The sequence below is a fragment of the Prionailurus viverrinus genome, chromosome C1, assembly GCF_022837055.1.
Source record: "Prionailurus viverrinus isolate Anna chromosome C1, UM_Priviv_1.0, whole genome shotgun sequence".
In the NCBI taxonomy this organism is placed as follows: domain Eukaryota; kingdom Metazoa; phylum Chordata; class Mammalia; order Carnivora; family Felidae; genus Prionailurus; species Prionailurus viverrinus.
In genome coordinates, this window is record NC_062568.1 from 30,350,212 (window position 1) to 30,376,704 (window position 26,493).

At 39.9% G+C, this 26,493-nt stretch overlaps 1 protein-coding gene across 9 annotated transcripts in view; it reads right to left on the reverse strand.

Annotated features, from left to right (window-relative positions):
- Nucleotides 1-26,493, reverse strand: part of SPATS2L (spermatogenesis associated serine rich 2 like) — a 170,109-nt gene that overhangs the window by 29,188 nt on the left and 114,428 nt on the right. For 8 of the 9 annotated variants that reach the window (XM_047872556.1, XM_047872557.1, XM_047872562.1 and 5 more), the window contains 3 exons: nucleotides 24,346-24,592; nucleotides 8,134-8,340; nucleotides 6,651-6,786 (listed from right to left, as the gene is read on the reverse strand). In XM_047872556.1, the coding sequence (XP_047728512.1) occupies nucleotides 6,651-6,786; nucleotides 8,134-8,340; nucleotides 24,346-24,592 (590 nt within the window). The remainder of the gene's footprint in view (nucleotides 1-6,650; nucleotides 6,787-8,133; nucleotides 8,341-24,345; nucleotides 24,593-26,493) is intronic. The other variant, XM_047872559.1, reaches the window with a different exon arrangement.

Here is a 26,493-nt window from a genome sequence, read left to right on the forward strand (position 1 = left end):
GGCAAAATCTAGCAATCATTTAACACATTGCTGGTATTTTAACAGGGAAGCAAAGTCTGTAAATCATTACATCACAATGGCTGAAAAGGTTCCCAACGTCAGCTCTCCTACAGGGAATCCTATTACAAACATCCCCTGTTGAATGGCCTGGAGAAAAGGACAACACTCTCTTCCAGAACTCTTGGGCTCCGCGGTGCAAGAGGAATGCGTACCACTTCAGCCATGGTTTTAAAATGGAGTCTCTACCCCTTATCCACGCTTACGTCAATATCTTCCATGTGACTGAACTCAAAAACCAAGTCTGCTTGTTGTCACAGCATCTGTTCTGTGGTACAGTTCTGATTCTAGAACCTGCCTCACCTAATACATATTTTTCCTACCCTCACCCATCGAGGTATACGTAGCGCCGGCCGCAACTTCCATGATTCTCCTAATTAAACAGTCACCAAGTGTTTGCTCAACCACAACTGCACCATAAGGCACAAAGAGACCTGTTTTCATTCAGCTTAAATAGCTCAAGGGCTGGCACACTTGAGGATGTCACTGGCATTACAGTAGCTGGACACAGGCCACGTATGCCCAGGAGCACCAAGTAATACTGTTGGCTGGCTGAAGCCAGAGAAAAATAATAATCCTTTAAACAGACACTTAATGAAACAATTCCCTACTGTATTTATCTTCACGTACCTCAGATCTTCATCCTAATCCTCGGCTCCCCCACCCCCCACCCTGCGGTATTGGTTTTATTGCAAAATGAGAAAAAGACTCAGGTAGAGACAGAATGGCTAATGAAAGGGACTGCCTGTTGTTAGCTGCAACCTTTGGTTCTTAATTTTTCCATTCTCTCCTAAGGACTGAGTTGAATTCTCTAATGCAAAATAGACAAAAAGCAAAGCCCTCAATTTTCTACACTTCAACATAATTGTTTTTTCTGGTCTTAAGGAAACAAAAATGTAATTTAACCTGTAAAATGTATAGTTAGAAAGCTTACATTTAAAATTTCCTTGGAAAGAAGAGGACACTATGGTTATGTTTTTTTGGGTATGGAAATGACTGGAAAGGAAATTTCCTCTCTCAGGTTTCCAGCAGTGGGTTAGGAGGGCAACTGAGAGAGGGGCAGATAGACACTCAGAGGTGCAGCAAAGGGGAGGAACCCCGGTCCCTCCTTCAAGGAGCCACAGCAGGGCCTGTAGAAGGACTGATGGACTCTTCCTCTCACTCTCCTCTTGCCTGGGCTTTCCCAGTGTTATTGATGTCTTGGGACAGATAATTCTTTGTTATGGGTGCTGGGAGGGGAGGGCTGTTCTGTGCATTGTAGGATATTTAGCGGTATCCAGATGCCAGTAGCACTCCCTTCCTGCAGTTGTGACAGCCAAAATGATTTCCAGACGTGCCAACGGTCTCCTGGGGGGCAAACGCATCCAGCTGAGAATAGTGCGCTAGCCCCAGATGTACCACTCCCTCTGTATGACTCTCAACCAGTGGTTTTCAACCACAGAGGCACAGAAGAATCACCCGCAGTTCTTTAAAAAAAAAAAAACAGCAACAGCCTATTCCGGAGTCCCCGTCAGACCAGTGGCATCCACATCTCTGGTGGTGGCACCTAGGCGAAGGGTGACCACAGTGCTCTCAGAGCTTTTAATTATAGTGTAAACACATATACTTCGGTATGGAGAGAAGTAAATATTAATTTACAAGCATGATCTTTCAGTCAATGCTCGGTTATTCACAAAGAGAACGTCCTGGGGAAACCAGGCTCTTAGCATTAAATGGGAAGCCAGGTATTGACCAAAGATCAGCTAAAAGTTTGGGGAATGTGGTGGTGGGGGAGGGGGATGGTGGGGACAACCAGCCCGGGACTGCTGGAGGAAAGAATCCTGCTATGTGTAAACCTTCAAGGGAAGAAAATTGGTCTTATTTGGACTCAAACTGAAGCAGTTCCAAGGTGGTATGTGCCAATATTTTTACATTATTCAGGCACCCAAGGAGCAGCAAACTGGGAGTATATGGCACATTGTTGCATTGCTTGTTCTTAAAGTCTCCACTGGCAATTTCCCCTTCAGGAGCCCTTGGAAAAAGGACATGATGTTTCAAATGTCACAGTGATGCTATCTGGTCCATATGCGGGGCCGCCCAGCTGACCACCCTGTGGTCTATGTGTGGTCTTGCACGGCTACCAGCGAAGCTTCCACAGCAGATGAGAAGCCCCCTTTGTGGAGTGGAATTTGAGGGATGACGGAAGCAGACACACTTAATCTCAGAATGGCTTTTTCTTCCGCCTGAAATTCTCACTTTTATAGGGTTATTCTCTCGGCTGATGGAGAAGTCTCAAGAGACTCTGGTTAACACTTGCGAGCATAAAAATATGTCACTGTGGGAAGGAGGACCCATGGTCATCAAAAGGATGAGCTTATCAGTGACACAACAGTGAGTTTCAACCGTTAATATGGAAAAAAGGAACGCGATACGGGGACCCCATTACAAGTTCATCTGGTAGCCAGTGGTGTGGGGAGGAGCCCCCGGCCTGTGAGGAGCTGCAGGAGGTTCACCTGTCTTTGCTGGGAGGGAGGACACTCACAGTGGAGAGAAAGCAGGCGAAGAAAGAGGAAGGCAAGGGCTGGGGGGCCAGGGCTGGAACTGGCCTACTCCAAATTCTGCTTAAGTATGACTTGGCGCCACTTCAGGAAAAAATAAACATGAGGTGTAAGAACACTGTACAGGAATCATGCTTTGATTTCCCTTTCCTGTATGGAAGCAAAGCAGCCTAAAAATATTGTCCCTTCCAGCCTCCATTCCCTATGGCCCTGTTACCCCATCCCCAGCACACGTTCTACCCTCTGGCTCATCACCATCTTCCATTTCCTTTTAGGAGTGCTTTTAATTAGATGTTAAATTGACAATAGCACCTAGCAATTTTTACAGCTCTATTCTGGAATACTTTCTCCCCCCGCATATGGCACAGCTATCAAGTATTATTCTCCTGCCTTGATGTTTTTTGAAGTTAATGTTTATTGTTCATTTTAAGCCTTCACCATCAACTTGGACACGCACACACACAAATTTGTGATGAGAAACTAGGCTAGTTTGCACACAAACCAATTAAATCTGGCAGCTATGATTCCAAAGGACGAATATTTTCCAGTTGTGGTGGGGGGCCAATCATATAGAAAGGAAACCAGCTGTTTCATGTTAGTTCCTGATGTGACTTTTCATAGACACTCATGTTGCAAAATTTATTTTCTGTTAAGACAGTGTGGGATCACCGTGTCATCTTTGCTGCCCTCTCAAATCCCCGATTCTTTCTGGGAAAAGAGAATGATCCACATAATGGTCATTTAGCCCTATGTAACTGTGTCCTGGCCAAATGCCCACTTTGATATTATAATTTAGCTACTTAATGGTTTTCTTCAATAACTGCACTGAAAAAGTATTCTTCACAGCCAGACTGGGAAGGACAAGCATTTGGTTCATCTCGTTCTGATGTGTGCCCGCTGGGTACTGAGCACGTGCAAGCAGGTACTTTTTCCCAGCCCCCCAAAATCACCATTCCCATGAATCCCGGCAGGCTTTGGGGAATCTGATCAGGCAGGATTCATCTCCTGAATCTGGGCAGCAAAGCGAATGTTCAGAATTTCTTACCTGAGAATTTCTTTTTATTTCTAAACTACACACAATGCCTGCTGAATGCTTCGGTGAGAGCACCGGATGGCCCGGAGTAAGGACAGAAGGACCACAAGTGTGATGTCGCTGCGTACCAGGTGAGTTAACATCTGTCCCTGAACCAGCATTCATTTTGGAACTCTCTGAAAGACTTGTCCCACATTTTCCAAATCTGGATGTGCCTTACAATGTGATCCTGAGGTTTAAATGTGAACAGCACTGCATTCGCAAGTCTCTCTAATGCCTGGGGTCCATGATTTCACCACCAATAGGAAAGCTGCATTTTTTAAAACATGTAAGCTGCCTTCTTCAATTCTGTGATCCGCTATTTTTTTTTTAAGAGTGCCAAAATCCCTAAAATTCATCCCTTTTTCCCCCTCAGAAAACAAAAGGGAGTTATTCAAGTAAATCACCATGTTGGCTGGGCTGCAGGCTAACTTGGAACAGAGGTAAAGTTTTTCCATTTGGTAGAAATGTATGTTAATGGCCTATTAAAAAGAATTACTTTTGTTTTATTTTTAAGTTAATATATATGTAATTATTTGGGGATCATTTTATTAAAGGTTAGATAACAACAAGTGCTGCTGTTTACTAATTTTGTAGCAACAGCATGTAAAAAAATGGTTAATCTATATTTGTTCGTCTTCAGTTTGGAGGAAATGTGCCATTTGTTAAGAGGTGACTTTTAAGCAGCAGTACTGCTTGGTAGAGCTCATTCAGGAGTGATCTTTACCCATCAGTTTAAAACAAAATGTGAATTACAAGCAGAGAAAAGATACACAACTTCTCTGGGTGCTGACTTTCCTGGCCCCACACTTTCAGATCTCGAGGAGTGAAACAGTCAAAGAGTCTGTTATAAATCTCGAGATGTCTCGTGACCCATGTGGTATTCATTTTACTAAGGAAATAAAAAAAAGTACTCAGAGCAGCTGGAGGAGAGAGGTAATTTGAGGTCACTGCTACACTTTGTCAATTAGTGTGAGTCACTCAGATGGAAGGTATACAGAGGCCTCAGAAGAAGAGTTTACTCTAAAATGCCACACAAAAGAGTAAGACAGAGTGGTCTTCTCTGAATAGTTAACTAATGCCTCCAGAGACTAGCAAACTACGACCCCCACAAGCCAAATCTGGCCCACTGCCTTTCGTGCCGTAACAGTAGAGCTGAGTAGTTGCACAGAGACTTTGCAGACTGTAAAGCTTTAGATATTTACTAGCTGGCCCTTTATAGATAAAGTTTGCTGACTCTGGCTCTAGAAAACAGGCCTGGAAGTTGAGTGCACTTATGTATATTAGGGTAATTTAAGGATAGATTAAAAAAAGTCATAGAACTGTAAAATTTAAAAACCAACCATCATAATAACACCTTTCATTTGTATAGCATCTTTATGTTCTCTAAGTACTTTCAAACATAATCTTGGAGTTTACTTTGAACAATTACTTGGTTTATTGTCTGATCAAACAGAGAAGAGTTCCACTAAGGTCGAGATGACGTGACTGGGTGGAGGGTAAGTGATTCCTCACTGAATGATAACCGAAGGAGAAGGTTTTCTTTCAAGTTTCTGGTATCTTATGCACATGGGGATCTTATACATAGCAGATGGTTTAAAATTCAAGAATTTTAGATTGTGTTAAGCGTAATCCTTGGTTTTACACAACTATAATCTGCTAAAAAGCACATCTATGTCAAAGAAAGGACTTGGAAAGGAAAACCATGCAGAAGATGTGACCAAATTCTAGAATCATGGGAGGCCAATGAGATACAGAGAACACATGTGAGCCTGGGCACTGCGGACATGTTTTTCTGTTTTTAGCACCCTGATTTTCCTCTGGGGAACTCTCCAGTGATTTTCAACTCTCAGTTCATGGGGTTCAGGTGGGGCTCACCCCACCACTAACTCTGTGGTAGGCACAGGACCCAGCCTAGCTAGTGGGAAGACCCTGTCCCTCTTGCCACAGTGACTAGTTTAGGGACAGAAGATTGACCCAACCCACCCAGTGCAAATTAGCCCTTGGATTTCTGTTGGAACACTAGAGCAAAAGCTCTCTCTCAGATCACAGGAACTAAGGATTATGTAAGGTTGGAGCTGCTTGGGGGTCATCTTTGCTACCACATGGAGAGATCATACCTAAGAATCAAGCCAAGGATAAGCAGAACCAGGAGACTGTAGGAGACACTGAGAGAGGAAAGGAGGGTGAGAAGGGGAAAGGGAGAAAGGTAGAGAGAAACTGAATTCTCATAACATAATTTGGGCTTAGAACCAAATTCACCTAAAAGAATCTTGTGGATTTCTCATGTACATCATCAGCCAAACAATTCTCCTTTGTCATTAACTAGTGTGACTTGGGTTTCCATCACTGGAAACTGAAAAAGTCTTGACTGATACACTAAGAAGTTTTCCCACTTATAATAACTTAACCTTTACCAGGAGATATTTCATTGCAGCTGTGGACATGAGCAAACATAGATGGCTCAAAGAGATGCCTTCTTTCAGCGTCAGTTGCAGAGCAGGGCAGGGCAGGACCAAAGCCACACCAGAGTACCATTTCTTAATTCCAGCCTTCAAGACACCCCAGAATGGGATTCTATCACTCAGCTTGCCTAAGATGTTTCTGAGTTTTGTTAAGGGAGTCTTTCTTATTTTGTAATGATAAAGCTGGAAAATATTTGTTCTCAGTATCACTCATTGGCCTCCCAGGGATTTGTCAAAAATATCGTTTGTTGAGGTTGTGTTCTACATCATTCATATACTTTGGGGCCAACTTCAGACTCCAATGAATTATGTGTATCAGGTTTCTTTTTATTCAAACACTTTCCCTTCATTTTTATTCCCAAGATATATGCCTCTGCCTATAGGACTTAAAAAAAATTCACTGAGGAGTTGTTCTGTGATGTTTATGCATTAAATAAACAATGTTTTCCATCAGATGCTTTTACCTGTAGGAACAGCTCAAGTGCCACAAGTTTATAGTTTCTAAGTCGAATTACTTACCAGTTGTGTAATTCAGCAAAGGCAGCTTTGATCTTCTTCACTGAACTATCCACTTCTTCCTTGATCATGACACGATATCTAGTTAGAGACACAGTGCAGCGTTGCAAATCCTTCACCGATTTCTCAATGTTTGGGCCTACAAGTAATGTCATGAAAAAAATGTTAAATTGTCTTTTTACTTGTGAGCTAAATAGCAACAGTGACAAAAGCAGCTAACTCACCCCACCCCCTAATAAGAGATTTATCTTTTGTTTCTCAATGAAAAAAAAAAGTTCTGTCAAGAAGATGTTTATATGTTTATAACCCAGAGTTTTAAAAATCCACAGTGGGGATATGTATGGCCCCTGAGACTGCTGTGATTTTACCAGTGGGTTCTGTGGGTGGGCCATTCTGGGCATACGTGTCTCCTCTGTGCTTTGGAAAGAGGCTCTGATCATCATGTTCTATCACGAACTGCAGTTTCTTAGAATCTGATATGTCTAAAGACCATTTGTGCTGCTGGCTCTCACCACTCTGTGTGGTTAGAAGCCAGCAGGGCTTTTGGATGAGGAAAATGACATGGAGATTGGGAGAGGTACAAATGAGCTAGAGAGAGGACGGAGCATTGGTGCCAGGTACGCTGGCTCTGGCCCATCAGTCCTGAGCCAACCCTGTAATTAGAGCAACAGCACTGAAAGCTGCTCTGGAGGCGCCAATCTTGCCTGACTTCCTGAAACCGTCACCAAGGTATACAGATAGTACAGTGCGAATAGGCGGACTGTACTTATCCCAACAAGGCCATGTTTCTTAGAAGAAAGAAATCTCCCTCCAGAAAAGTAAGGAAGTATATCAAACCAAAGCCAAGGAAATCAGATACAACTAAGGCTGAATGAGAAGAATATTATTTAATCTGCTGGGAATCAGAAAGGAAGTGATTTATCCCCTTTCATTTTTAATGCCAGTTATGTATAAAGTATAGCAAAGCTCAAAAAATAATAAAATATAGCGTGTCAGATATAAAACCCTCTTTCGGTGTTACATTGTCTGAAGGTTCTAACACAGAACTGAATTTACATGAAGAAGGTCATCTAAAGAAGACATCATCAGCTTCTGGATTCATCTTCATTCAATGCAAGTTAAGAACGTGTGTGTCTGGGAAACATTCAGCATTCAAGTTACTAAAAGAGCTCCTGCATTAACATTTGCTTCCTAAGACATTGGGGTAGAGAGTATTTGTGGTGCAAATTTATCCATGCCTACAAAGAGAAGAATGACCACAGAGAGGCAGAGAAAGGGGATGTAATTCCTCTTAAACACTCGAGACCTTTGATTTATATGGGAGGAATCACATCTACTTTTCAATCTATGTTGGTCACAGAAAGAAAGGCAATTTCATGTGCATCTCTCTTCACTAAGCAGCATCTTTTGGAAAGTTCTATCATTCTGGCACTTCTCTGTGTGTGTAAAATAGGTTGAATCATTTGTGCAAAAGAAATCACTTTACCTCTTTTCTTTGCCAACTCATCTGGCTTTATTTCAAGATGAGCTGCAGGGGTATTGGACTTAACAGGAGATGTTTTTGCCTTAGGCTTGCTTGGGTTACAAGGCTGCTCAGCTGACCACTGTAGGCCATCTGACCCCTCTGGTGTTCCATGTATAGGTTTGGGGTTCCCATCTAAGGACAGTTTCTGTTGCAGTGGTCTGTTGCCTTCTGTAAGAAAACACCAAATAATGACTGTGAAGTGATAAGCTAAAAACACTGATGAGAAAGTGATGGGGGGGGGGGGTGCCAAGATTTTCATTTTGTTTACATGTTGGCAACAATGTCCTTCATTGCAAGCAGTGAGGAAACTGTTTTAATAGAATCTCTAGAAGATTTGAGGATGTACTAGAAAATAGAGCCTTGCACTTGGGAGTTGGTAGACCTGGGGTGGGTGTTTTGGCTCTGGTAATTACTTGCACAGTGACCCTGGGCCAAGCCACTTAACATCTCTGAGCCTTGGTTTCTTCACTCATAACAAAGGTTATTTATTAGGAGATGAGAAGATTTTTTTTTCCCCATTCAGTAAAGGTATAGGCATCTTTAAGTATGATTTCATATGGAGGCTATAAAAATGCAGCCCTCCTATCTCCAAGCGCTACATTAATGTCTTGTAGTATTTTATTCTGAATTAATGAAGGCAGAAGAGTGATTGGAGATAGGGCAAGAATGAAGTGACAACAGGTACTATAACCATTTCACTTAATTTATGGAGGGATTAAATTGGGAAACATCATAATATCTCAACTATATTTAAAATCTAGGGAGTCAAATTCTCTCTGGAGCTTTAATAGATGTAGCAATAAATTAGCAGCACATTGCTTTCAGCATCTTTTAAAGGTAGGTTTCTATTAGTTATTGCTGGAGTGAATTAAATGGCACCTTAGTGGCCTGAGAAGGAAATGTATCACCCTTAACATCTTACTCACAACCAGAGAAAGCTATGGGTGTAAAAAAAGGGAAGCCAGCATGTTTTGAAGGCTAGGTTCTTAGAGAAAGCTGAGTGTAGTAGAAAGAGTGCAGGTTTAGACCCAGGAGACCAATGTTCTGAGCTTCCCTATGTCCTGCATGAGCCTGTAGGAATGACTTCACTTTTCTGGCTGACTGTGGCTCACTTTCAAACAGCGCACAACGTCATCTCTATGAATCCCAGCCCCTTTCACCCTGCCTCACTTCTCTCTGCTCTCATGTTGCCTCTTAAAAACTTACTGCCTTGTATTTTAACACAAGGCTTATGTGTCTGACCTTCATCCTTGCCTTGAGGAGGCTAGGACTCCCTTGAAGTCAAATACTGAAATCGGATTCATTTCTGAAGCCTAGTACTGTGTCTGGCTCAATAGCTATCTGTAAAATTGTGACTGAATTAAAGTACTCTTAAAATGATTTCATAGGAAAACAAAAACAAAGAACAAAGAACATTTTTCCTAACATTTGTCACAAACATTATAGAGACTGTACTCAGAAAGTGCAAAAGAATATGATCTGGGTCTTAGTCAATTTGATTTTAGACATTAGCCTATTTAAGACAAGTGTAAATTTGACTTTACTTGAATCCATCATTCATAATCTATATATCAAGAAAGCACAGCATACATTTTATGGTCTGAATGATGAATACTCTTTAAAGGTAAATTACATTACACAATGAAATGTTCAGCAAAGGCAGTGAACAAGTTAAATACTGAAAACACCATTTCCTCCAGCAATGATTTAAATGGTAAACAGATTTAAATGGTACTTAATGGTAGTAAACAGATTTAAACAGATTTAAATGGTAGTATACAATTTTATCTTTATGTATACTAAAGGAGAACTTCTGTATAGGGCAGTGGTTGTCAAGATTTAGTGTGTGTGAGTTCTCCCTCAGTGCTTGTTACAAATGCAAATTCCTGGACAACACATCCAGGGATTCTGATTCAGCAGTGGGCCCATGATTCTACTTGCCAGGTGATTCTGTTGGGGTGAAGGTGGATGGCACCACCCACCTGGAGAAACTCTACTGGAAAAGATGGAAAACTAATTTTTTGATGAGTCTGTAAATGTTTTGTTAAAATTGTGATAAAGGACAGGCTGGCTCCAATTCATTCCCTCTCTAAATCATAGAGAAGATTCAGCCTTGGTGAAATAGTATAAATTGAGAATCTAAAATACAGCTTATTGTGCATAGTGTAGTAAATTAGTCTTATTCTTGAAAATAAGGGGATTTGTATTATAGCTTAATGGAAATAATGACCTTAGAATGAAGGGAAAAAAATTATTCTGTTGGATGCTTTAGAATTTTAAATGGAAGGCAAGCATGCAAATGAGCATGAGTTCAGTGACCTAGAGCTGAAAATATTTTGTTTGTGTCTCAGAGAACTGGTATGTGGGCTACTGCTTCGTTTCATCATTCATGCAACAAATACCCATTGAGAAATCTGAGTAGCAGGTTTTTTTTAGGGTCCTGAAAAGCTGTCTCATTATTGGTGGAAATCACTGAACACTGGGAAGATCTGAAATTCTCAAAGATGACTTGGATATATTTGCACGTTGGCTGTACAGATCTGTCTCCAAATATAGTAAAGCTCTGGGGCTCTTTCACATAAAAGCTGGTGGTGAGTTACTCAGCTATAACAGAATTAGGTTCATCTTAACCACGAATCCTGACATTTCTAGCAACAGAATAATGGGGGTTCTTTCCTGGATACAGTGATTTCCCTCTAACATTATGGCCAGAAGTACCATCGGTTCTTTATCTTTCTGGAATCTACTTGTAAACTTCACCAGCCTGTAGCTTACCAAGAGTTGATTCCTATCCCTGTCCAACAAGGTAGTCACTAGCTATATGTGGTTACTGAACACTTGAAATGTGGCTTGCCTAAATTGAGATGTGCTGAATTAAAAATATTTCTTGGATAATTTAAAAAATATTGACCATGTCAAAATAATAACATTTTGTGTATATTAAATTACATAAAATATATTACCCAATCTAATTAACCAGTTTCTTTTTACTTTTTTAATGTGGCTGCTAGAAATTTAAAAATTACATCTGTAGCTCACATTATATTTCTACTGAGGAGCATTAATTTAAATCAGAAGGAGCGTGAGATTATTGGTCTAAAATCTGCAATCACTATTAATTCTACGCTAAGAGAGTATTGATTTTAGTGAAACCTTAAAATATCCTCTGCAATTTCTACATGAGATAAGTGGTGATAGAGTGATATATGTCTAGTTCATCACTACATGCTTGGTGCATAGTAGGTACCATGATGAATACTGAAAAAAATGAATGAATGAATCAGCATTACTTTGGTACTTTCCATGCCTGGGACCCTTCTAGTTAGAGGGAGCCTAGTTTGATATGTGTCCCTGGCTGTGACTTTATCCAATATTCATCAAATACTTGAACCCAAGTAGTTACATCTTAGAAAGAAACGTTATTTCTGGAAACACCCAATCTGCCCAGATTTCAATAAATATTATATACAATTTAATTTTTATATATTTTAGTTTAATCTTAAGAATGGCTCTTAGAAGCTTTAATGTTTTTGAATTTAACTATCACCTGAGCCTTCCCTTTGTTAAAGATATTTATCAAATCCTAACACACATGGTGTATATCTTCCTGAGTATCATTCTGGTTTCTGATTCAATCTAACTCAACAGACATATATGGAGGGCCCACTACGTGCTAGCACTGGCTTATTCATAGGAGATAAACAAGACACAGTCTCTCTGCCTTTAACAACTAATATGTAAAATGTGAAAATGTAGCCTAAGACCATAGCATAGTAAACCTGAGTTCACCTTTCCCCACTGAATTATGTTGGTACCTTCGCTGAAAATCAATTGACTATATATGTGTAGTCTATTTTTGGACCACATTCTATTCCATGGATGTAGTTGTCTATACTTACCCCTAACACCACATTTCCTGTTTACTGTAGCTATATAATGAGTCTTAATATCAGGTCATATATGCCCTCCAACTTTGCTCTTCTTTTTCAAGATTGTTTTGGCTATCTTAGGACCTTTGCTTTTCAATGCAGATTTAAGAATCAGTTTATTTCAGGGCACGTGGGTGGCTCAGTTAAGCTTCTGGCTCTTGATTTCAGGTCATGAACTCATGGTTTGTGGGCTCAAGTCCTGCATTGGTCTCCATGCTGACAGCATGGAACCTGCTTGGGATTCTCTCTCTCTCTTTCTCTCTCTGCCCCTCCCCTGCTTGAGCTCTCTCTCTCTCTCTCTCTCTCAAAATAAATAAACTTAAAAAGAATCAGCTTACTTCTACAAAAACAATCAGTATCTTTCTACAAGAAATCGGATGGGATTTTGATTGGGCTTGAGTTGAATCTACAAATCAATTTGTAGATAATCAGTATCTTAACAATATTGCATCTTTTGATCTTTTAACATGATACATCATACCATTTATTTAGCTTTTCTTTAACTGGTCTCAGCATTGTTTTTCAGTTTTTAGTGTCTTGAGCAACTTTAGTTAAATTTACTCATAGGTATTTTATGTATCTTAGGTTATTGTATAGTATTTTTAAAAATTTCATTTCCCAATTGTTGGCTGCTAGAATGCAAAAATACAACTGAGTTTTTATATATTGAACTTTATACCTCGATACTTTGTTAATTTCCTTATTAGTTTTTTTTGTAGATTTCTTAAAATTTTCTTTATAGGCAATAATAATGACATCCTTAAATGCAGTTTAACTTCTTTCTTTCCAAAGGTTAGGAATCCTAGGTTAGTGCAATGTAGAATTGCAGTCCTTGCATTGCTCTGATCTTAGGGAAACTGCATTCAACATTTTATTATTAAATATGATATTAACTGTAGGGCAGATTTTTCATATGCTTATTGGGAAATTCTCTTATATTCCTAGTTTTCTGGGAGTTTTTATTATTTTGCCAAGTGATTTTGTTTCACTAATTGAGATGACCATATTGCTTTTCTCTTTTGTTTTGTTAACACAGAAAATTACATTAATTGGTTTTTAAATGTTAAGCCAACGTTGCATTCCTGGGAAAAAGCACACTTGGTCATAGTGTACTATCTTTTTTATATATTGCTTACTTTAATGCGCTAATACTTTGTTGAAGATTTTGCTTCTTTATTCATGAGCAATATTGTTCTGCTTCTAATCTTTTTCTTCGTTATAGGTCACATTTGATTGCTTCTTGTGTGGATTTATTTTACACAACAAAACATAAACTGTGGTGGTTGTTTTTTTGCTAACAGTACCAAAGAAAACAAATCTTCCTCTTGGGAGAAATACAGGACTTGGATTCAAAGATTTTTCATAATATATGTATAGACATGTATGTGTTCAGACTTGGAAGTTTCTGAAAACTCTTTTTTCTTGTTAGACTTTACTTTTCAGTGAAAGTTTTATGTACTTATAAGTAGGCTGAAAGAAGTATACATAGAATTCAGATCTAAGTTTAAGAAATGTATAACCATAAGAGTAGGTCTAAAGAAATTATTTTAAGCCACTGAGTTAAGATCTTCCTAATACACAGTAAAACACATTGTCTGATGATGATTAACATTGTAAAGTATTGTGAAGTAGTTCTACTTAGAAAAAATTGATAAAAAGACACAGTACAATTTAGTTGTTATAAAATTATGCCTAAAATTTCTAATGTCTGTGTTGCTTAAAGCATATTACATTCACTTAAAAGTAGTTAAGTGAATATGTTAGTGTTTTATGATAACTGATAATAATAATAATAATAATAAATTAGTTCTTTGATCATAATCTTAGTGTTTTTAAATATTCACAAAGAACAATGCAAATGGAAATTAAATATTTTAAAATGTTCCATTGCCCAATTGTCAGTTTTACAAATGAAAACAATGAGATTAGTCCAATCTTTGTGGACAGCAATATATTAAGAATTACAAAAATATTCATACTCTTTGACCCCAATAATTCCACTTCTAAGAAAATATGCCAATTAAATAATCATGGTTGTTTATAAAGATTTATATAGAAGAAGTATTCACTATAGCATTATTTATAATAGTCATAAACAAATGGAAACAATCCATAGGGACAATAGTTTGGGAATTAAAAAGAAATATGTCAAATTCATAAGAACACAATGTAGCCATTAAAATAATGTCTTTAAAGAATATATAATGGTATGAGGTAATGTCTGTAATGTCATGCTAAGGAAAAAGAATACAAAAGTTCACATACTACATAATGTGATCTTTGGCTTAAAAAATCCTATATATCTGTGCAGTTAAGAAATTATGAAATGAAATTTAACAGTGGTTGTTTCTGGTTTTTTTTTTCTTAAACCTTACTGCATTTTTAAAATTTCTTCATTAGTATAAATTTCTTTTAAAATCAGAAATACACATCCTCAAAGGCAAGGGAATTAAAAGCAAAAATGAACTACTGGGACCTTATGAAGATAGAAAGCTTCTGCACAGCAAAGGAAACAACCAACAAAACTAAAAGGCAACCCACGGAATGGGAAAAGATATTTGTAAATGACATATCGGACTAAGGGCTAGTATCCAAAATCTATAAAGAGCTCACCAAACTCCACACCCAGAAAACAAACAATCCAGTGAAGAAATGGGCAGAAAACATGAATAGACACTTCTCTAAAGAAGACATCCAGATGGCCAACAGGCACATGAAAAGATGCTCAACGTCGCTCCTCATCAGGGAAATACAAATCAAAACCACACTCAGATATCACCTCACGCCAGTCAGAGTGGCCAAAATGAACAAATCAGGAGACTATAGATGCTGGAGAGGATGTGGAGAAACAGGAACCCTCTTGCACTGTTGGTGGGAATGCAAATTGGTGCAGCCGCTCTGGAAAGCAGTGTGGAGGTTCCTCAGAAAATTAAAAATAGACATACCCTATGACCCAGCAATAGCACTGCTAGGAATTTACCCAAGGGATACAGGAGTACTGATGCATAGGGGCACTTGTACCCCAATGTTTATAGCAGCACTCTCAACAATACCCAAATGATGGAAAGAGCCTAAATGTCTATCAACTGATGAATGGATAAAGAAATTGTGGTTTATATATACAATGGAGTACTATGTGGCAAAATGAAATATGGCCCTCTGTAGCAACGTGGATGGAACTGGAGAGTGTGATGCTAAGTGAAATAAGCCATACAGAGAAAGACAGATACCATATGGTTTCACTCTTATGTGGATCCTGAGAAACTTAACAGGAACCCATGGGGGAGGGGAAGGAAAAAAAAAAAGAGGTTAGAGTGGAAGAGAGCCAAAGCATAAGAGACTCTTAAAAACTGAGAACAAACTGAGGGTTGGTGGGGGATGGGAGGGAGGGGAGGGTGGGTGATGGGTATTGAGGAGGGCACCTTTTGGGATGAGCACTGGGTGTTGTATGGAAACCAATTTGACAATAAACTTCATATATTGAAAAAAAAATAAAATCAGAAATACAAAATCCCTAATTATCTTTAGAAAGCAGCATAGCCACTTTACTAAATTTAACCTGTACTTTACATATTCTATCACTAATAATTCAGTGAAGACCATGAGAAAGGCTTGTTTGTCTGAGTGCCTATTGTGTCCGGTGTCTGTTTCAGGCACCAGAACAAGAATGGTGATCAAAGACAGATGTGGCCCCCATCTTTCCAGAACTTGCAGGATATTAGGAAGACATATAAATCACACCAGCACACAGACAAATGTAGAATTACAACGATGGTAAGTGTTATGAAAGAAAAGTACATAGCATTCTGCAATCTGTAATTGGTATATTTGATGTAGGGACAGCAAGGAGTAACTCCCCAAGAGATAGATCCTGTGAGCTCATCAGGTAAGAAGGCAGGAAAGTGCACTCCACGCAGAGACAGCATTTAAGGCAGGAGAAAGCCCTGTGTGCCAGTTATCAAGTTATTTTCTCTTGGCTCAAATCCACCCTTCTTTGCCTTACTTTGGGATACAGGAGCTGGCCCCTGCAAATGATTCTCTTTTGCCAGCTCACAGAATGTTAGCTTTATCAGTGGAGGGCAATAAAGTGACCACGCAGGGCTAAGAGGACAGGAATACACTTCTCTTCTAGTTCCGGTTCTTTGTTGTTATGCTTATTCATCACAGGAGGTGGGGGCCAAGCAGAAGGGCTCCAGCTGCAGTCATGCCATGGTCCCTGGATCCCCTGCACTGGCAGTGGCTTCAAGCAGTTCCAGTCTATCTACACCCTCTGGCAATGGTAAAGTTCTTTTACAGAACAGCTCAGTCCATGCCCTGTGACAGTTTTTGTTTGTCTGTTTGTTTGGTTTTTAGTGTAGTTGTTTTGCTGCCACAAGGTTGCATGTTCCACATGCTTTCAATGAGGTCACAATCTCAATCGTGGATTGGAGGGCTCTCTTTATTGTCCAGCCTTTCTAGAGACAGTAACTACTCTCCTGCCATGTCTAGAACCCTTAGAATCCTCATTTATTCCTTTCAGTAGCTAATCACCTCTTCGTGTTTCTAGTGTTTTAGTTAGTAATTCCCTGTATTACATTCCTCCCATTCAAATAAACTGTGTGGTTTTGGTCTCTGGACTTGAACCTGACTGGACACACACAAGTCTATATGAGGGACTGAGAGGGGACCAGGAGGGTTGGAGTAGAGACAGCAAGAAGGAGCAGGCCATTCAGTGAGGTTGGAGCATCACTTAGGGGCCAGACCACGCTGGGCCTGTAGGCCATGGTAAGACTTTTGGTTCTTAAGAGTTCAGATTTGTGTTTTGAAAAGATTTCAGGATATAGAATGACTTAGAGGGGAACAATCTAAAAGCTAGGACATTAATCGGTGGACTCATACAGCAACATAGGCAAGAGAGGATGATGGCTTTGGTGGGGAGGCACAGGTAGAGACTGTGAGAAATAGATGGGTTCTAGGAACATTTGGAAAAGAAAATCGACAGGACTTGATGGATTGGATGAGGAGACGATGTCAGGACTGATGTCTAGATTCCTGGCTTTCACATTGGATAGATAGTTCACTAAGATCAGGAACACTAAAAGAAAGCTAAGACTGGAAGGGAGATCATGAGTTTGCTTTAAGCATATTGTCGAAGTGCTTTGAACTGTTGAAGTGAAAGTGTCAAGTAAGAGTCTGGAACACAGAGAGGAGCCTGGCCTGGGAAGAGGAATTTGTGAGCCAGCTTACATAATTAAAACCTGGGCATGGTTGAAATGATCTAAGAAGACAGTACTGGGTCTTATAGGAGAAAGGACTTGGAACAAACCAAGTCTTGACAAGCTGTACCAATTAACAGCCTACATAGAGAAGAATGACCCTCAAAGGAAAAAATGGAGCAATGAAGATGGAGGGGAAATCAGGAGGGTGTCATGTCAGAGGAACTGAAAAGAAAAAATAGAGTCCTTAAGGATCGTGTGATCAACAGCACTGAATGTTACAGACAGAAAAAGATAAAGTACAGATTGGAAAATGCGTGCTAAATTTAATCCACTGAGGCCATTGATAATCATCGTGGGAGCAATTTCTTTGGAGTGATGGGGCTGTAAGCCATACTGAATAAGATGATAAGTGAGAGACAGAGGTGAAGAGATGACGGTGAGTAAAGATAATTCTTTTAGATGTTACAGAATAACGGTCTAGTGATAAAGCCCCAAGAAAACTCTCTTCACATTACAGTGACAACGCACCTGGATTTGCATGGTCCGTCATTCTTCTGTCACTGCATGACAGGATAATTAACAGAGAGTCAGAGGAACCAACAACTTTGAAACAGAGACCCAAACAGACAGGCTTATTTCAAAGACATAATGTCTGTTGGTTCTGCCTCTTTGTAAGTTCTTTATCAAAGACAGATAGACTTTATTATTTCAAGTCCTATTAAACTTGATCAGATCGGTGGGCATAAAGCTGGTAACTTTCAGATTGGAAGCAGACCTTTTAGTTTTATTTACATTACCTTTCAAGGTCTCATTTGTTACTAATACCTTTACAGGTTTATTTATATTAAAAGATAATAGATAAGAAAGTCAATGAATTAAGCTGCCCAATGACACAAGGTGGACAATTTGCCTTAATTTGTTTCACTGACTTATTTCACTGCAAAACAGAGTCAATTCTCATTATATTTTGATAGAACCATTTAAATCTTTGTTCAAAAATTTAAAAAACAATTTTTTTTGGAAGGCCTTTTGTTCTTTGCAAGGAGTGCATTCCATTTAATTAAGTCTCTTTGTTACTGAAATCGCCATAACAAGGTATGGGTGGGAAGTTATGAAGATATCAGCTCTTCAGAGAGAGTAGTTTTGTGTTTTTGCTGCAGGGTTGCAGCAAAAGTAGTTTTCAAATGAGAAGGAGAAGGGAGAGGCTGTGGATTTCACTCTACCCAGGTGACAGAAAAATACCCGAGGGGTTGTGTGTTTCCTATGCCCTCCTGTCACTACACCCCATGTCTGTGTCTGTCTCTTTCTGCTTTGTCACACCCAGAGAAAGGAAGCAGAGGTCTTGGTCATGGAAAATGCAGTTGAAGGCCTCCCCTAACGTTCCCCAAACAGTTCTGACATGGTGCTGCTGAGGGTGTGAAACTGAGGGTGTGACTGCACAGCGCACAACCATGAACAGGAGCTAACGCTGAGTATTTAGATGCTAAAATAATCATTAATGAGGAGTGAGAATAGCAATTACTGTGCTTCAAATGTAAACTTTCAAAATGCAAGTTCATTGGACACTACTTAGTATTGGCTACCTAGATTAAGAAAGTATTGTATCTTTAATTTTAAAAAAAAGTAAAAAAGCCCATGGTTATGGCTCTGCAAGGGTTTCAGCTAAAGTCCTTAATTAAGGTTTAAATAAAACATTGGCTGCTCGGACCACTGTAACCTGGTGTGAGAGAACCTGCTCTGAGGCCTCTGGGTCTCAGCTCCCATGTCTCCTCTTCAATCACTCACGGGACATGACAGCCTTATTTCAGGTTGCTACACACGTGATCTTGACCCCTGCCCTGATCTCTCTCCTACTCACTGCCTTCGCAACACTTACTATCATCTAGAATTCTCATGGTAACTTAGCTGTATTCTGATTTATTATGCATCTCTTCACCTCACCTTCCAAAACGTATGCAAACTTCATGAGGGCAGAAGTTTTGCTGTCTTGTTTGCTTCGTCTAGAATTCCTGGCTCATGTCAGGATGCTTAAAAATGTTTACTAGACACATAAATGATCTGAGGGTTGACTCTGTGCTGGATGCTGTGCTAATCACTTTAGACACCTCACTTACTGCATACCACAGTCTTGTTAAGTGGAGTCATATTTTCTATTTTGCAGGTGAGGACACGGAGACACAGAGTGGCTAACTTGTCCCGGGTCACACACCTAGTAAGCGATGAGGCCAAGACTTGAATCCAAACACCTCTAACGCTAAAGCCTGGTTCTTAGCTACAATATTATATTGCTTCCATTGGAGGGCTGGCACTGCCGAATCCTGGAATATACACATTTGGCTTTACTATTAAAGTTCCAGGCAAGCTGCTTTTATCTTGTTGATCTTTTCTAATCCTCTGGTCCAATATAGGGGCTTAGAGAAGCAGGGGAGATAATCTTGAGGCTAGGACTGACAGTAGCATTAAAAAAATCTGCTTGGAAATCCTATAGGAAACCGCATACCATAAAAATACTGTGAAACAGTCTGGAGAGGTGTGTGTGTGTGTGGTGGTGTGGGGTGTTAACAAGACGCACAAATGAGGGACAAGCAGCGAACATTCTAAAATAACGGGATCCTTTCTCTCATGTTTGGTTCCGCTCACTTTGAGAATGAGAAAGCAGTTCTGTGCCAGTGCCATGCCCAAATAGACAATGTGTATTGTCAAGGCAAAATGACTGGGCTGCTCCTGTTCTGTGATACAGAGCAGATTGTGAAGTCCGGTTTGTGCAGGTCAGTGAACACAGCATGGAGCTTTCTGTTTGAGACAGGTAACGAATAACACAAGAGCTGGCTTCCCAGGATGCTTCACAAGACCAGGGGACATAAAGGAAGCCTGCTGGCCGTCAGGGGAGCTGAAGCCAAGAAAAGCCCCGCCTCAAAGTTTCTCTCAATGCAGTCAGTTGGTGGCCTGTAATCCGGCTCCTTTCCTATTCAGTGGGAATTGTGTCCAGTGAGAGAAAGCCACATAGGAATTTGAATTCTTATTCTGACCTATCCGGTGATAACCACCTAAACATTTCAGTAATACACGCCTTAAGAAAAGTAGAGCAGGAAGAATATTTAGGAAAATTGAACCCTAAAGTCATAATGTGCTTTAGACATTTAGATGGACTTTAGGAATAAAAATGATCCTTGGCATTACTTGTGGTAAAAATAAATCTTAATCTATTCCTTGTCTGACTTTGTACTTGGACACAGAATGATCATGATTGGATTATGTAAAAGATCTAATTTGAGCTGTTATTAAAAATTCTGAAATACAGAAAAAAAAAAAAAAAACAACTACTCCAAGGCTTAAAGAAGTAATTTTGTACTAAGTTTAAATCAAACTCCCAAACTTCTAAGCTACATGCTGACAGGCAGCATTGTCCCACTCGACAGTGCTATATTTACAGCCTGCAATGATGATGCGTTTGGTGGTTATTTTTCACGTAGGAAGTCACACTAACACCCCTGAACCACCTGCATATATCTTAAAGCTAACTTCTCCCCTACCAGAAAGTGATTCTGTTTAAAATTTTTGAAAAAGAGAAATCTTGAATGTCAAGGTGTTATAAAAAGATAAAATGTGTGTTCCACATGTTCACAGCCTGCTGCCCAGCTGGGCATTCAGGGCAAGCTTTCTTGAGCCAGTTTCATTATTGGAAAGATTGATAAATGCTCCACTGCAAGCAGACTGGAGATTTCTTTTACACTCATACTTTGAACCCACTCAAGTACAGAATATCATTATATGGCTTTTTTAGGATTACCTTTTCCTAATTTTTCAATTATACATCATTTAGGAGTTATGGAGCCCACGGTTTCAGCAGAGACTCTCTGAATGCATGCATTAAATTACAGGCTTTTGCAAACTAAAAAGAGTTACCCCAGGGGTGCGGGTTATCTTCTCAACCTGAGGGGCTCTAGCTTCCTCGGCAATAAAGTGAGGAGATGGGGTTCAAGGATCACTGCCATCCTTTCCAGTGCCAAGGCTCTACATTCAAAATGGGGTACAGAATGTCCAAGACCTAACACTCATCTGTGAAATACCTGTTAGGGGTCTCGGGGTTTCCAATGGATTGGATGAGCATTTCAAGGCCATTTCACAGTTTTGGCACCACATTCCTGATGAACTTTCATTATCTTTGGGAAGGAAAACCTAACTAGTGACAAACTCATTTTTAAATTTATGAGTGAGCTGCTGCTGATGTTAATGGTCAACCAGGAGGATTACCTTCCTTTTGCAAAATCATCTAATAATCTTCCATGATCATCATTCAGTCCTTAACAGGAAAACTTACGTGAAGTATAGATTTGAAGTGAACCAGTAACATTAACAAATAATACTGACATACTTCAATGCCTTCATGCTAAACTTACAAAACTGAAAGGATATTGGGATGGCTCTTTGTGCAATGAAGGATTCTTCACACAAAGTTTCATGTTAGAGTTTACAAAAACCTCCTTGTACAGAGAACTCCTCCAGTGGGTACTTAACTTTCAAGGCAGCTATCCACTGTGAAGTGAAGCGCTTCAATATTGAATTTGCTATAATGTCATATACTTGATAGAGTTACCGAAATTGTTTTAGAAAGAAGGTATAAATTATAAGTAAATGAACAAATATATGTGCTAGGCTTTTAGTCTGTGATTGATATCAAAACAGCAACTTGAGTAATTAGATTTTGAAAGTAATTCGTGTGAAAGCAATAACAAGCAAAGTTGGGAATCTGCCACTCAATTATTTAATTTCTTTCCCCTGCCCTTACTATAAATCAAAACATTCTCAAAACTGTAGGCGTAGTAAAAACTGAATTAAAAAATTCCTGGAAAATTTAGATTCTAAAGGGAAATAGGCTATTTTTTTTTTAAATTTTTAAGTTTATTTATTTTGAGAGAGAGAGTCAACACAAGTAGGGTAGGGACAGAGAGAGGGAGACAGAGAATCTCAAGCAGGCTCCACACCATCAGCATGGAGCCTGACATGGGGCTCGAACTCATGAAACTGTGAGATCATGACCTGAGCCGAAATCAAGAGTTGGACACTTTATCAACTGAGCCACCCAGGCGCCCCTGTTGGGTTGGTTTTAAGGAAGCATTGCACAGTAAGGATGATCTGAATTATGACACTCACTATTAAGAGAGTTGGTAGGTAATGTGTTTATGGAAGAAAAAAAAATTAGTGCTTCGTGAGCAAGTTGCAAACTCACTAGTGTGCTGTGTAGCATGTCAGTTATTTAATGTATTGCTTCCTCAGTGGAGCCCTGATTTGGGACATGTCACCAGGAGATGTTCTGTTTGCATCATCTTCTATTGGACTGAATTGTTCCTAGGCAGGGCCTGTCTTACTCAGAGACTGCAGACATACAAGAGTATGGAGTCAAGTTTTCTCCACTTCTTTTCAACCTTCCAAATCCCCTCTCCTCATTCAAATTTATGGGTCCTTCAATAACTACTACTCCCACAAAACTTCCCCGGATCACTCAGTTGGATGTAGCACCTGTCTTCCCTAAACTGTAAACCCAGCCTTCTCTTCAAGAATAAATAATAGGATGTGATTCCCTCAGGGCCTCAACCATACCATACCCTTCTCTGAATTTACTGTGGCCTGAGAGCACAGTGCTTTGCGTGTAGGAAGAATTTAAAGAGTCACTGAGTCAATAAAAGCAGGATTTTGTAACTAGAAGGACTTCAGGAATTATCTGGTCCTCACTGGGAGAATCTACCACCGCTTCGAAGGCATTTTGAAAAACTGATGGGGCATTTTTAAAATTTGTGTGTGGGAGAGGGGCCTACACCTATAGCCAGGTGACTTACAATCACAGGCATCCTGCACAACAAAGAATCATCCTGTGTCCTGAACTTTCTCATGTCCTGTTGGACGCTTTACATATAAACACAAGTATTTTTTAATATAATTTTCCTACAGATTTCCAGGATTTACTTGGATTTCTGGGATTTAATACTGGGTAAATTAAGAAAAGATTGTATTTTATGGTGTTCGGAACCAATCAAAAGTTTTGCACCATTTGGGAAAATCACATGGCCAACGACACCTGTAGTCACGGTATCTAACAACTAGCACCCCTGCATCAGCCTGCATTTGTAGTAGCTGTTTTCCTAGCGATGCTGTGTCTATATACAAACATTCTCATTCAGCTCTTACATCACAGGTGAAATACAAAAAAAACCACTGTGTACAATATCTTGTTGGCCACTGTTCTCTTTTAAGTGCAAAGCGATTCATTATAAGTGGGTGTGTATATCAGACCATTTTATCAGGTTTTCTATTTTTTAGTGGTTCCTGATTTCTCACATTTTTTGCTTTATTGAAATCCTGTTTCTAGATAGATTATATAGATTATATTATCTATGAATTTTATTTTAGGATTTGTTATCAAATGGAGCATTCAGTAAGACGGTATTGAGGGCCACTGATCTAGTACATTGTAGTACAGTTTCCTTATTTTACAGAAAGGAAATGGGACACTAGAGATGAAATGATACACCCAACGTCATACACTTGATTAAAAAGTAGCCTTTGGTGGACTGATTAAGATATAGCTATAGCACAAATAATTAATATTCCAGATTCTAACACCCTGGAAGGTTAGGTTCTGTCACATAATATAAAATACCAAAAGTTAAAATAATTTGATCTACCCTTTAATAACATTTGCTCTTGTCATCAATTATTTCTCCCTTATCCCAGGAAAAGGTGTCTTGAAAGAAAATTTCTTTTAACTGGAATTTCTGTTTTCCCGATGATGCTAATACAGATTAGAACTATGTTCCTTGGAAAAAATAATCCTCTGACTTAGTGCGGGGCTAAGCTGAGTTTTATTCTTTGGCCCTGCAACATCCTCCCCACCCCCTTCCTATGGGAAGATGTCGGCATCCCTGCACGATGCAGAACAACCCTTCTCTTTCAACAATATCAACAGTAAAAACAATCAACTCAGTGGGTTCCCTCTGCATCCTTTTCTTCCGTGCCTTCCTAAGCAACTCTGTACGAGAATTACTGACCTGTGACCCCACGAAGGGACTTTGAAGGTTCCTCGAGTATCGAGATCTTTTTCTCACGAGGGATAAGGACTGGTTTTTCACTGGCAGAATCGGTGGATGAGTTGTCCTTCTCACAGCCATTTATGTGGCCATTTTGTATCTGGGGCGGTGGTGGCTGCAGGGGCCCTGCTTCCGGCCTCTCTGCCTTGTCTTTAGCATCTTTGTTGCCTTGATGCTGCTTAGACTTGCTTCTTTTTCTTTTATTGTTCTAGAATGAGAAACAAATGAGAAGATAATATTATTCAGCTCAGACCCTTTAGATACAAAGTGAACCTAGACATCAAAATGAAGTATGTTATCTTGTTTGCTTTCTGGCCCTTTAGAATGGGCGAAAACACCTACATTTTTATTAACCGCCCACATTAATGTAAGTATCTTCTTTCTCACAGTAAGTTGTGTAAACTTTTACCTCATAAACATAGTGAGCAAATAAAAGTTCCCTTAAAAGGAAAAAAATAGCAGGGAATGGCCTAAAAGTTGAAATATTATTGGAGCAAATTGAAGCCATATATATATATGAACGGTAATGTAGTAAAATCTTGTGAGAACTGCTTTCAAACAACTTGAATTCAGATATTGTGCCACTGGAGAAGAGCTCACATTTCTTAAATTGGTGATGTGGTGGTGGGAGACAAGGGTTCTGATCCTCCGGGGAGGATAGGAGGTTGAGGAGGAGAATCAGTAGGAAAAGGGCAGGCAAGTCCTTGCAAGATGAAGAAGTAGAAGGCAGGTCCCCAAAGTCCAGGTTGGGTCTGCCGAGATAGATACCAATCAACCAGGAGATTCCTGGCATGGCTGCCACTGTCCACGGAGTGCAAGGCAGCCACAGGACACATAATCATCCCCATGAGAATTTAAGCTGGCACAGACAACTGCTATAAAGCCATGCCAAACCGATCTGGGTCCACCTGGATTTGGACTGTGCAGCTGGAATCCTGGACGACCTCTCGGCTATGAGGCGAACAGCATTACATGGTTTCACTTTATTTACTTTGAAATAACACCACCCTGCATTTTAGACCATTAAAATGTTTTTGGACCCCAATTATCACAATATGGCAGGGTTTTACAGTACCTCTCCTAAGATGCCCTAATGGATGATACATAATAATATACAGGAAATTAAGAAGATGTTCCCAATTATGTTGCACGCTTTACTTGACTTTGGTTTTGTACCTTCGGGGTACTCAATGTATTTAACATTCAGGACGGCGCAGACCTTGGCCAAGCAGAACAGATGCCTGACCCATTAGAGCAGACCCTGTCCCACCCACTTGCTGCAGCAGTGAGTGCCAGTGGAACATCAGCCTGGCTTTGTTCTTCAACACATTTGAACAGAAAAAATAAAAAGAAACTGTTTCCTTTTAATTCTCCTCCTCATTCCCTTTCTTTCCCATTGAAACCACAATCATTCCCCCAGTAGTGCTCCTCTGGCTGAGAGAAGCCATTCCTTGGGTGAAGGGAAGGGCTGGCGGCACAGGTTCCCATGCAAGCTGCATGTCTGCTGGGCTGGGGAGACCATTTTCCCACTGAACCTCTAAGGTGGAGGCTCAGTGAGCTGGGTCTGCAGTTGTTCCTCTGCTCCTTTTCTCACATCAGAGAAATCTGATACCCAAACTGCACATCTGAGATTTTTCCACGGACATGTCAATATTGCCTTTCAATCACTTGCAAACCATTTTCAGCTCACACAGAAGTCAGAGAAACCATGAGTAGAGATAAGCAGAGATTGTCAAAAAGGGTGACACACAGGGGTTAAAAAAAAATTTCCCAATTCCTCCTATTCCACAAGAAACTAAAGAGAGAACAGAGGGCGAAGGGTAATTTCAGTAATCTCAGTCATCTCAGGATTTTATGGAAGTAATGCTGCCTTTTGTTTTCTCAAAACCTGTTCTGTGGGCCTGTGATCTTCCCTCATGGGGAAGGGCAGACTGGAGTATTATATTGTGGGATACCCAAAACACAAGGCCTGGCTGGGAAATTATGGGTACGGATGGGGCAGTTCCTTTGAAAACAGAATCAGACTAAAACAGGTTGCAGGCCAAGAACAAGACCGGTGCACTTTGTAGGAGCTAGTGAGCTCCATATATGTACACAAGATTAGGCAGG